We start from the raw sequence: 12,704 nt of genomic DNA on the forward strand, positions 1-12,704 counted from the left end.
GCTTTTACTTTTGGCTATCGCTTTGCTAGCTGGATTGCTTTCTCTCTCTCTCTCTCCCCCTACCCCACACCTTTCACCAAGTCTGGGTTCCTGCTCTTTGCTCCTGAAATGGCCCCCCATCGGTTGACTTATGCCAGGGGGCTGGGCTGCAACAAAGCAAGGTGAGGCAGCAAGGCAGGGTGGTGAGGAGTGGTGGGAGAGAGGGCAGGATACCACACCTGACACCCTGCGGCGCAGGTGCGGTCTGAGAAGGTTGCCTCACAACTTCCCTCACAAGCCAGCCAGCCCTGGGTCATTGTACCACCACCACCACCACCACCACCACCACCACCACCACCACCACCACCACATCAATGACTTCAGAAGGCAGAAAATCATACATGTGGAGAACACTGAACCACCCCATGACCCTTTAGCCGAGAGACCTTTAAAGCCATTTGTTATAAACATCTGACCAAGCTGGGATGGGAAAAACGTTCTGACACCAGGATGGACCTTGAGAGAAACAGGGTCATGTCTCACTGCAATATCTTTATTAAGGAATTTACATATACACAAAGTAAGGTAGACAGAAGACACCTGGCTTTTGCTTATGCTGATACAGCCTTTTAGGGACGTGGGTCGGGTATTTTTCTCCCCATGATGTAGCTGTGGGAGAAAGGAGAACCAGATGGCCCCAATCCCTTGGTTGGTAACTCAGTCACTAAACCATCATGCTGGCATGTGTGTGTGTGTGGGGGGGGGTTGCAGGGGGTGTACACAGAACAAAAACAGAGTGCAAACCAAGTGCAAGAAGGAGCTCACCAAAGACTTGGCCCTTGATCAATTATTATGTCATTAAAAGGAGAACAAAGGAAGACTGGGGGTGGGACTGGGGAGGGTGGAGAAAAGTGTCAATAAATGTGTCACCACCACAGTTGAGACAGAAGCAGCAGCAGCTTTTAAGAGAGCAATTTCTCCCCCCTGCCACAACACACCACTTGACAATTCCAGAAAAGGTCCGTTGTGCTCAAGGGTCCTGTGGAAATCCACTAGCTCCAGGGAAGGAACATTTGAAGCTCATGGAAGGTGGAACTAGTTATGGAGAATTCCACAAAATAATAATAATAATAACAATGGAATGTGCTTGTAGGTCAAGTGGATATAAGGGCAAGAAAGAATTCACCACCTTTTATTTGAGGGAGAAAATGGACAGAGAAATTAAACTTAGCTGAGCAACACCTGACGAGGAACTTCTTTTCTGTCCAGTTCCTAAGCAGTGAGTTCAGTTTTACCTGAGCCATCATGGCTACCCTTTTCAAGGTCTTGGGCAGGGCTGCTTCCGCCTTCTGGCTAACCCCCACAACAATGGCCACCTTCCACCCTATGCCTCTCCCCAAAGAAAAATGCACACATTTTAATGAGCTGAGACAGAAGACAGTCCTGATCCGCTGGTGCCATTGACGTGGGGAGGGTAAAGTGGCAGAGCAGCTGTCTCTTATGCAGAGGGTGCCATTGACGTGGGGAGGGTAAAGTGGCAGAGCAGCTGTCTCTTATGCAGAGGGAAGGTCTGGCTGAGACCACGGGAAAGGAAAATAAAGCTTTAAGGTAACCTCAGGGAGCAATTTTAATACAGAAGCAAAAAGAGAAAAAGGAACAGAAGCAGAGAGAGAGAAGTGGTCCAAATCCAGGTGCGTTATTTCCACACTTGGGAGCTGAGAGTTTGGTTGGTTCCTGGGGTCCCTCCTCTGCCCATGGACTGTCCATATCCCATCATCCCATTCGTGCCATAGAAGTTCATCCCAGCCATCTGCTGTGTCATCTGAGGAGAGAGAAGGCAAGACACTGGCCAGGAGTCATTCCTCAAACATCCCTGATGGGAAGCCGCAGACTCCAGCTGTCCTCTGTCCTCCAGGGTCCCCAGATGTTGCTGGACTACAAGCCCAATTTCTAGCCACCATGAGGACTGTGTTTGGGGATGATGGGAACTGTAGTCCAACATCATCTGGGGACCCCAAGTCTGAGAACCCTTGAATTCCCTGTCTGTGTTCTGGTGTTTCTGGATAGACCTGCGGCTGAGTATAGTGACCAACATCAACTGGCCACTGGGCTGTTCAGAAAGACACCTTCAGATTCTTAATAAGGAGGGGACAGTTGTTAGGGGAGGAGTGTCTTGTTTCACAAAATCCTTGCTTTTTGCATGGAAACCTGGCTCCATGCCATAGCAGGTTCAGCTGCAACGTTCCAGGGTTAAACACAGTGAGAATGGGATCAGAGTTCCCTCTAACAGGGATTCCCGGATGTTGCTGACTATAACTCCCAGAATCTGCAGCTGCAATGGCTTTTGCTGGGGGATTCTGGGAGTTGAAGTCAACCACATCTGGGAATCCCTGTCAGAGGGAACACTGAATGGGATGTGATTGGTTTGGGTCCGAGGAGGCAGCTGTCTCTTTGCCCAAGTCCTCACAGCCTGAAGAAGGAGACACAGCAGCTTCTTGCACTGACTAATCTGGTGCCAAGTTCAGCCATCACATCTGCAGAGCAGTGCTCAGCCAAAATGGTGGCAGGCAGAGTTTCCCAAAAGCTCTCGCAGAATCAAGAGGCCGCAATTTGGCAGGGATTGCGGAGAAGCTGTTTGGTCCTTACAGCAATGCCCAACTGGCTAGGCACTCCCAGGCGACCAGGACAGGAAGCACGGCCCATATTCCTATGCGGGGGGGGGGGGGGGCAACTTGTGGCTCTCTGGCTACAATCGCCATCACTCCTGGCTGCAATAAATTCCTTTTGCTATGTAAACTGCTTTGGGAACTTCTCTGCTGAAAAGCAGTATATGAATAATCTAAATGAGTGTCTAAAAACTAACATTTCCGTTATCTGCGGACACAAGGAACCTCTTTTCCAGGGACAAGAGGAGAATGCGCCCCACTGCCCAAGGCATCTGACGCAGCCTCTCCACCCCCGCTGGCACCCTCCGCAGACCCCAGCCGCCTCTCTCACCTGAGCAATATTCCACTGGAGCTGCTGGGCTGGCTGCGTGCCATACACCGGGGGTGGCACAGGAGCCATGCCAGCCAGGTAGCCAGCCTGCTGTGCCGCCACCATCCCGTTGGGGAGCCCAATGACTGCCGTCTGCATGCCCCCTACGTAGCCCGCTGGGATCGCCATGGGTGCCACCATGCCAGCTGCGCCTGGCTGTGCCATCATCCCAACCGGGGGTGCCATCACGCCGCTCATCATGCTGCTGGGTGGGGCCATGCCTGGGAAACTGGGATAGGCTGCAGGGTACCCCATCTGGGTGGGGGCTACAAACACAGCTCCTAGAGGAAGTGAAAAGAGCATGAAAAGAGGTGCCGGGGGAGAGTCACAGACATAAGTCTTTATCATCTCATTTGCTCTGTTTGACCCAGTCGTGCATAGGAACACAGATAGCTGCTGTATACCGAGTCGGACCATTGGTCTATCTAGCTCAGTATTGTCTTCACAGACCGGCAGCGGCTTCTCCGAGGTTGCAGGCACCGATCCCTCTCAGCCCTATCTTGGAGATGCTGCCAGGGAGGGAACTTGGAACCTTCTGCTCTTCCCAGAGCGGCTCCATCCCCTGAGGGGAATCTCTTACGGTGCTCACATATCAAGTCTCCCATCCATATGCAACCAGGGCAGACCCTGCTTAGCTAAGGGGACAACTCATGCTTGCTACCACAAGACCAGCTCTCCTTTGGTCTTTTGGCCCAACTTGGAGCAGGAGCCAAGAGTGTGTGCATGAGAGAGAAAGCTGTTAGGAGTGTGCACGGTTCCGGCACTGGTCAGTTGAAAAATCTTCTTGGGGCGGCAGAGGTCCCTGCCCCCGTCGTTATTTGGAAAGCCTAGAACAGAGACGAACGCTAGAGGCACACATGCGCCCTGCGCGGCGCGCGCGCTCGTCTCTGACGCTGCCGCATATATCACGGCGCATGCGCCGCACACGTCATGGCGCGCGCACGTCAGCGTCAGACCTCTGCCGCCCCAAGAAGATTTTTCAACTGACCAGCGCCGGAGGGGGAAGAGCGGCGGGGGGGGGGGGAAGTACTACCACCCCCAAGCTTAAAGCAACAGTCCCCCCCGTGCCAGACTGGGGGCGCACCGGACCGTGCACACCCCTAAAAGCTGTATGCTCCTGGCCAAAAATCCCAACCAAAAAAGTAGGTCAAAGTCAATATAAAAGGCACAAGAGCTGCAACAGCGGGGAAAACAGCCAGTTGCTAGACCTGCTTTCTAAGAGGCTTTGGCCTGCTTCCAGAAACCTAGGTCTACAGACTTCATATAGAAGAGCAGCTCACAAGTCAAGGAGCCACGACCAAGAAGGCCTTGCCCCTAGTGGATGCCTGCTTCGTTTAACACAAGGCAGGCACTGCATTTACAGATCTTAAAGTCTTGGCGAGAGGAAGAGAGGGGGCACCCTACACCCACTATCCCACCCCCGATCCCTGGCACAAACAGCTTCACCAAGAACTGCAGAGAGCTGCATCACAACCATATCCACAATCTCCACATGGGAGTACATTAGCTAAGGCAACCAACCTATTTCCCTGTTCTACCACCTTGCACATAAAAACTACAAGGCAGTACATTTTTTTGGCAAACCTCTGAGTCCAGAATAAACAAGCCTTCCTAGGCATGCAGTTTGAATATCCTTATGACAATGGCTAGCATTTCTTAAGTTTATTTCTGGGCATTCTGACCAGGCTCTTGTAGCAGCTTAAACAATAAACATTGCCTGATAGGAAAACAAATGCAGAGAAGCATTTAAGTCCACATCTGTCAGAGGAGCCAAAAGGCCCAGTAGAAAAAAACTGGCTTTACTGCCCACCTAATAGCGCAGTGGGGAAAAGCCTGACTAACAAGCAGAAGGTTTCCGGTTCGAATCCCCGCTGGTACTATATTGGGCAGCAGCGATATACGGGAGATGCTGAAAGGCATCATCTCATACTGTGCGGGAGGAGGCAATGGTCAACCCCTCCTGTATTCTACCAAAGACAACCACAGGGCTCTGTTGGTGCGGCAGGAGTTGAAATAAACTTGACTTTCCCTTTAAAGGCAGGCAAAGGCCGAGGCAAGTGGCCCGTCTCTTGGTGGCATGCTCTCAAGCCCTGGCCCCATAGCAGGAGAGGCCTGCTGTACCTCCCCTGAGAGAGGAAACTCAGAGCAGGGCCTCCCACTTCAACTTTAACATTGGAAAGGCTCATTGGAGGAGGAGAGGATTCTGGGCTTGTTCACGGAGCTTCAGAAGATTTAGAAACTGCCCCAAACAGCAAAATACCTTGCTGCAGAATTCTTTGGCTCAGAAAGCAAATTACACACTTTGTCTATCATACTCATTGCAAATATTCCTCTCTCTGACGTTGTGGGTGTTGCTATGGCAGAGCAGTATTACACTTTGGGGGCGGGCCTTTCTCCTGCGCCCATCCCACCCCAGCCGATACCTTGTGTGGGTATTTGTGGGGCTTGGGAACCATATAAGGAGAGGATCGAATCCTTTGAGAGCTGCTTCTTCCCCGGCTCTTCTGCCTTGCTCCTGGGCTCAGGAAAAAGGTTCAGGTTTTCGGGAACAGACCCAGCACTCCCAGCTGTGGGCATCGAGCCAACCACCTGGTGGGAAGAACACATCACGTTTGTCCACATCACGGGATGATGGGGTGAGGAAATAACTGACCCCATGCTTTGCCTAAATGCTCAGAGCATTCCAGACGCAACAGAATGTGCCTAGAGCATTCCAGACAGAATTTCTGCATCATGCTCAGCCCAAAAGTATTCAAGGCAGCGGACAAATATACTGTGTAACTGTCCTAACAACCCTGTAAGGTAGGCCAGTCTCCATGAAGCAGATGTATGGCTGAGGGCCACCACACATTGCATGACTGAGCTCAGTCATGCAGGGCCCGCCAGCTCATAGCTCATGCCCTTAGCCAGCTTGTTCCACCAGATCTTCCCCCCGCCCCACTGCTCTGGCCACCCCATGCTTAGCCAAGACCATGGCCTGATTATTCTCAAATTTAATAGCACAGAAAATTACCACAATATTTATTTATTATTTATTTATTTTATATAGCATCTGACTCCAAAAGGCTCCAGGCGGTTCACAAAAAACAAACACAATACACACAAAATAAAACAAACTGTTAAAACAGCCATTCAAATTTTTACAACATTCAGAGATTACTAAAAACCTGGCTAAAAAAAGTGTGTCTTGAGGGGTCTTTTGAAGGCTGGCAAAGATGTTAAACTACGAATGTCTATAAGGAGCACATTCCACAGCCCAGGGGCAACTAAAGGCTCCCAAGTCTCCGCCAGATGAGCTGGCGGTATATGGAGACAGACCTCTCTCGACGATCTTAATGTGCGGTGGGGATCATGCAGAAGGTGGCACTCTCCCAAGTAACCCGGTCCTAAGCCATTTAGGGCTTTTAAAGGTAATTATCAGCACTTTGTATTTTACCCAGCAGCCAATGCAATTGCTTTAAAACAGACATAATATAGTATCTCTGAGACACCTGGAGACCAATCTGGCCACCGCACTTTGAAACAACTGAAGTCTCCGAACTACATACAAGGGCAGCCCCACGTAGAGCGTGCTGCAGTAGTCAAGCCTAGAGGTTACCAGAGTGTGCACCACTATCTTCAAAGAACAGATGCAGCTGTCGTATCAACGGAAGTTGATAGAAAGTGCTCCTGGCCATAGCCTCAACCTGAGAAACCAGAGCGAGGCTTGGGTCCAAAAGCACTCCCAAGCTATCTACCTGTTCCTACAGGGGTAGTGCAACACCATCCATCACAGGAAGATCTATCACGTCCCTCCAAGTATGACCCCTTACCCCGGAAAGTAACTCTGTCTTTCTTGGATACAGCTTCAATTTATTATCCCTCATCCAGTCCATTATTGCCTGTAAGCAGGTATTTAGTGGGGCTATGCCATTTCCTGATAATGATGTCATGGAGAAATAGATTTGGGTATCATCAGCATATTGATAACACCCTGCTCCAAATCTCCTAATGATCTCACCCAGCAATTTCATGTAGATGTTAAAAAGCATCGGAGATAGGATGGAGCCCTGAGGAACACCATATAATAGTTCTCATTTCAGAGAACTATCTCTGAGCGACACCATCTGGAATCTATTGGTGAGACAGGAATGGAACCACTGCAAAGCAGTGCCACCTATTCCCAAATCCCCCAGGCGATCCAGAAGGATATCGTGGTCGATAGTAACGAAAACCACAGAAAGGTCCAAAAGAACCAACAGAGTCACACTCCCTCTGTCCATTTCTTGGTAGAGATAGTTAATCAGGCCGACCAAGGCTGTCTCCACCCCATAGCCTGCTCGAAAGCCAGTTTGAAATGGATCTCAATAATCAGTATCTTCCAAAACTGCCTAGAGTTGATCAGCCACCACCCTCTCAATTACCTTGCCCACACAAGGAGGTTGGAGACTGGCCTATAATTATCCACCACTGAGGGATCTAGGGCAGGCTTCTTAAACAAAGGTCTCACAATTGCCTCCAGGAAGCATCCTGCCCTCCCCCAGTGAGGCATTTATGATGTCAACTAGGCCATCTCCAACAACCTCCCTCCTAGATGTTAAAAGCCATGTTGTTGGGCATGGACCCCAAAGACAAGTGGTAGGCCGAACACCTCCAAAGAGTTTGTCTGCATCCAGAGGAGTCACAAATTGAAACCAATCTGTTCTAATTGAACCAGAGGAGATACTGGACATCTCTGCAACTGACCATCTCTGCCATAACCATGGAGTCCAAGTCGGCTTGAAGGAGAGAACTTTTATCCACAAAAATGTTTTTAAAAGCATCAAATATATTTTTAATTGGCAATTTTCGCAACCACTTGTGCAAATTTCATCAGAAGATCTTTGGTCTTGAACCCCACTGCCCGCATGAAACACTCACTGAAAAAGAGGGAAGGCAGGCAGAGGACATGAGTACCGATCAAGATTTCCACTCTGCCAGAGGCTGGCCCAGGGCAGGCCTACCTCAGAATATTCGATTCAGCTTCAGTTTCCTGAACTTGTGCTCTCAGGAGTATCGTTTAGCATGGACATGCCTTGCCCGGGTGATAAGTACTCAAGAATTTCACTCCTAAAGATCCAGGTTTCTCTACACTTGATAATGGCTTCCCTGGAAAGTATTGTGGGCATGTTATGGAATTGTGGTTACACATGATGCCCAAACATAATCCAGGCTCAGAGCAACATTCACCATGACAGGGATTCTCAGATATTGTTGACTACAACTCCCATCACCCCCAGCTGCAATGGCATTTGGCTGGGGGTTATGGGAGAGGCAGTCAACAACAGCTGGGAATCCCTACTACAGGGAGCACGGGTGCTGAGAAGCCCCACACAGAGGCAAGCCGGGAGGAATCGCAAGGGCACACCCAGGTAAGTGTGTGCCAGTTTTTCTCCTTTCTCCGGCCACCTTTCTCCTTCAATCTCTTTAGCTCGGCCTGTCTTCTTTAGCAAGTACTTTTCCCAAGAGTGAGAGGGGAAGAAGCAGGGACAACTGGGCAATTAAAGGGAGAGATAAGCAGAGGGACAGAGGAAGGAGAAAAGCACCCAGGGGCTCTACAATCAGCCCCAGCTCTGGGGGAGCTGCAGAGTTCTCGGCAGTCTAAGCACGGCTTGCACAGGGCCTCACCACCATGAGCATAACATGCAGCCTGGATCTGGACGTTCTGTGATTAGGTCCTAGGTGATGGCCCATTCATGCATGCATGCACGCACGCAAGACATCACTGAAAGTACTGCAATGCTATCACCTCCTTTTCACCTCTAAGGGCATAGACATGTCGACACAGACAATGAGCATTCGTCCCCCTGGATGGTGCCCAGCACCCCAGCTGGCTCAGGGACTAATGACATGCTTCTCACCTTTCTGTCGGTGCCTATAGCGCCAAAGAGGTCCAGGTCCTTCTCTAAACAGCTACTGGATCTGCCATTGGGGAGGGCAGATGAAACAGGAACATCTGGAAGAAAAGAGAAGGGGGTTATTGGGAGCGAGGTCAACTGCTAGCTGGTCATGTTAGATGTTTGGCCCCAGACCTCAGCAAACCAGTGGCCTGTGGTCCAAATCTGGTCAGCAGATTCATCTTGCTGACGCCTTAGCTAGAGAGACAACTGTGGATCTACCCTTAGAGACCAAAGGTGTGCACCAACCTAACTCAAATCTTGCTGTATGCATTGCAAAAATGAGGATGGTGTCTCTTAAGAGGCACAGTGAGTTTGCTTTTGGCAAGGAACTATTATCAAGTCTTGAAGTCCCATCTTTCTGACCACCAGAAAACCTAACCCCTCCCACCAGGCATCAGAGGTTCCAGCAGGTACATCCTGGAAGCCTCAAGGGCTAGAAACTGGCTCTTATTTTTAAAAAGAGATGCTGCAGAATACCACTTTTACACCCAGCATTCCCTTCTGGGCGAGACTGCACTGCACCCGCCCAGCTCTTGCTTCGGGGAGAAGGGAAAACACGGCCAGATCTACTCCTGCTGTGCAACTTAGGACTTTCAGCTTCAGCCAGCTATGAACAGGCTAAGGAAGTGGACAGGTGGCGGCAGAGAGGAAGCCACTGGCTGCCCTTTGCTCTGCCCTAGCCTGGCCACGGCCCTAATTCTCAGTGGCCTACGCAGCATACTACTTCGGCCTTTCCAAGCCGTGGGGCTCTGCCTTCACCCTGGGTGGTTTAAGCCCAGCTTGGCCGGGGTGCCACAACTGCCCGGCACTTGACACATCCTGCTGCTACAGCAGTGGGGACCATGCGTGTTGGGGCAGGGCTGGCTTGCAGCTGCAGCTCAGCGAGAAGCCGGTCCAGGAATGTCTGCTGCCGACTCCAGGCAGCACTGAGCCCCCACACCCCCGCCAAAGGATTTCACGCGGCAGCTCCTCGAGAGAGCAACTCTTGGGTAGTTCATCCGCAAGGGCAAGCGGGAGATACACACTACAATCCCAGTGGCCATCCTCAGTCACTGAGCTGCAGCCTCTCCTCTGCAGGGCCTTTCCCTGCCCTTCCACCAAAGACACCGGGGATTGAACCTGGGACCTTCTGCACATGAGCGTGTGCTCAACAACCACTGAGCAGCAGGTCCCCCCGACTTGAACAACTGCTACCAAAGGCATGCTCTACTTCTGTGCTGTTCACACAGGATAGGCAGGAATGGATTTCCTACACCAGCAATGGCCTGCTTCAACAAGGGCACCTCCAGCCCAGAGTATGACATAGCACCACTCACATGCACTACCACACATGTGCAGCCTGTCATTGTTCACCCTCGTGAGCTTTGTCAGCTGGGCTGGGGAGCAGGAGAAAGCTGGAGAGTCACACAGGAGGGTAGGCCTGGTGCCATTCAAAAACCAGACCCAGAGGCCTTACGGCTGGGCAGGCCACAGACTCCGACAGGTGGCCCAGGCAGTGATGCGCTTCAGGAGCCTACTGGCTTGAGGGAATCTGAACACCTCCATCGCACACAGGTCCCAATAAGACTCTGCTCTAGTGAACTTGGGTGTCCTGTTCTTTGAGATCAAGGCAGAAAAAACACGCTTCTTCCAACCTCAGAATGAGGCTTTTCAGAAGCTTTTGTTTCGTGCTTCTAGGACAGCACAAAGAATATTGAGGAAAGGCTGGCTGCAGACTCCCAAATGCCGACAATGCGATTTCCTGTTGGCAGGAAATTCCTAAAACTGTTAATATGATTGTACTGCGATGTTTGGTTGTTGAAGATGTTCATGTCCTTCTGGAGCATATCCCTAAAGTAGAGAACTTATCTTTGAATCCATAACTATGGATTCTTTGAGCATGGGGAATTGCCAAACAACTTTGGAAGGATTAAACAACTTTGGAAGGACCAGCTTACTCCTGATATACGGTTGTGGATTACGGATGTGTGTTCCTTAGCACTGCTTGAATATGGTGTGTTGTTTTTTAAAATGGAATGGGAGAGGATTTTTTTTTGAAGTTTATTCTAGTCTTAATGAATGATATGGATTCTGAAGATTGTAAAAGGTGTTCTCCCCGTTCCTTTGCTGCCACCCCCACCCCTGTATTGAGATAAATACATTATTTTAAATGTGAAAGTTAGGAGGTAGGGATATATTGTGTGTGTGTGTTCTCTTTTTAAAAATATGATTATATGATGCATTTTAGTTGTATCAATTATTTGAAATAAAGTAAAAAACTAAGAAAATTCTCCCATGGGATCCACCATGGAGCTAGTTTATTGCTGCAAGAGCCCAAAGGGCCATTCCTGCTTCAGGGAGACACAGAGCCCCTTTACAATGTCCCCGTCCCCCACCCCACCCCGTTCATGGAGGGCATATAAACTAAACACACTTGCTCATTTGGGTCTAGCTTACCACGGTGTACCTCTTCATACCATGGCATCAACGCACACGGTGCCTTACTGAGTCCGATAGGCACGAGATTGGTCCCTGCTCCCAAGTAGCTGACAACCCGAGACAGACAACGAGATAAGAAGAGGGAAAGACTAGGGGAGGGAGGGAAGAATGCACAAGGAGGAAGGGGATAAAGCAAGAGGCCATGCGACGCAGGGGAATTTGGAGGAAGGATTTAAAGCAGGTGCTCTCAACCTTGGGTTCCCAGATGCTGATGGACGACAACACCCATCATCCCCACCACAATAGCCGAAGGCATGGTGGGAGTTGTAGTTGAGCAATGTCTGCAGACCCAGAACTGAGAACCTCTGCTCTACAGGGAGATGGCAAAGTGGCATCATGTTCATTTCCAAGTGCAGAAGATGATGGGGGAAGCAGAGGCCCTGGAGGACGCAAGGCTCACGTGGGGCACACAACTCTTCTCAGCGGCTGCTTCCTGCTGAAAGGGGAAGCAGGTGGATCCTGGCCACATTGGCAGGCATGTGATGCCTTTTGATTCACGCAAGTTTCCTGTGCAGCTGGCAGAAGCATTCAGCTAGGAAGCTGAGCTCTGCCGTCTGCAGCAGTACCCAAAAAAAGGTTCTACAAAGACCTTCGTTTGGGGCTGTTTCTTAGCAGACAGTGGGGGCGACTGCAGAAAAGCCACGTCGGTGAAGTTCTGCCCTTTACTCTGGCAGTCTGGCCATCTTTTCTACCACATGCTAAGAGCGCAGCTAAATCCCTACATTTTCAGAACGGAAAACCTTGACCAGGTTGGGTCTCTGCAGGTTTCCAAAGATGCTGCGTTTGGGGGAGCTTTCCGCAGCCATTTGCCTACCGAGAAACCCGGAGATGTTTGCCAGGGAAATGCCACCATGCTGCAGCGGAAGACAGACTTCGGGGGCAGGGAAACAGAGCAATGGGCTGGCACCTGTGGGGCAGCAATAAAGGCTTGGCTGTTGGGAAGGAGTGGGGCTTGGAAGGGTTGTGGAGGGCAATAGCGGAGGGTTAAGGGGATATGATTGGGTCCTCCAGTGAGAGGCCAGGGACTGACAGAGGCGTCCACGGTTAAGAGGCACAAGGGGAAATCGCCCTCCTCCGGCCACTCTGAGGCCAGCTGGAGTATCCGGTCTCCACGAGATCCTGGAGAAAGGGAGGTCACCATTTGCCAGCCAGACCCTAAGCAGGTCCCACAACTGCCCACGCTGCTCTGCACTTCACAGCACAGGGCAAGACCGGTAGCCAATGGTCATGCCTAGAGGCTCAAGATTCAGCCGGTAGCTCTCCCTCTGAAAAGAATCTGCTAGAAGCAAGGCT

The 12,704-nt window shown here is 50.7% G+C and overlaps 1 protein-coding gene across 1 annotated transcript in view; it reads right to left on the reverse strand.

The window, feature by feature from the left end:
* Positions 1-511: 511 nt before the first annotated feature.
* The window catches only part of SMAP2 (small ArfGAP2), a 38,627-nt gene continuing 26,434 nt past the window's right edge, over positions 512-12,704 (reverse strand). Inside the window, exons 8-11 of the mRNA XM_053267681.1 lie at positions 8,895-8,989; positions 5,439-5,604; positions 2,977-3,296; positions 512-1,801 (exon numbers count right to left, since the gene is read on the reverse strand). Of these exons, the coding sequence (XP_053123656.1) occupies positions 1,676-1,801; positions 2,977-3,296; positions 5,439-5,604; positions 8,895-8,989 (707 nt within the window). The 3' untranslated portion in view covers positions 512-1,675. The remainder of the gene's footprint in view (positions 1,802-2,976; positions 3,297-5,438; positions 5,605-8,894; positions 8,990-12,704) is intronic.

This window comes from Hemicordylus capensis, chromosome 7, assembly GCF_027244095.1.
Source record: "Hemicordylus capensis ecotype Gifberg chromosome 7, rHemCap1.1.pri, whole genome shotgun sequence".
NCBI lineage: Eukaryota > Metazoa > Chordata > Lepidosauria > Squamata > Cordylidae > Hemicordylus > Hemicordylus capensis.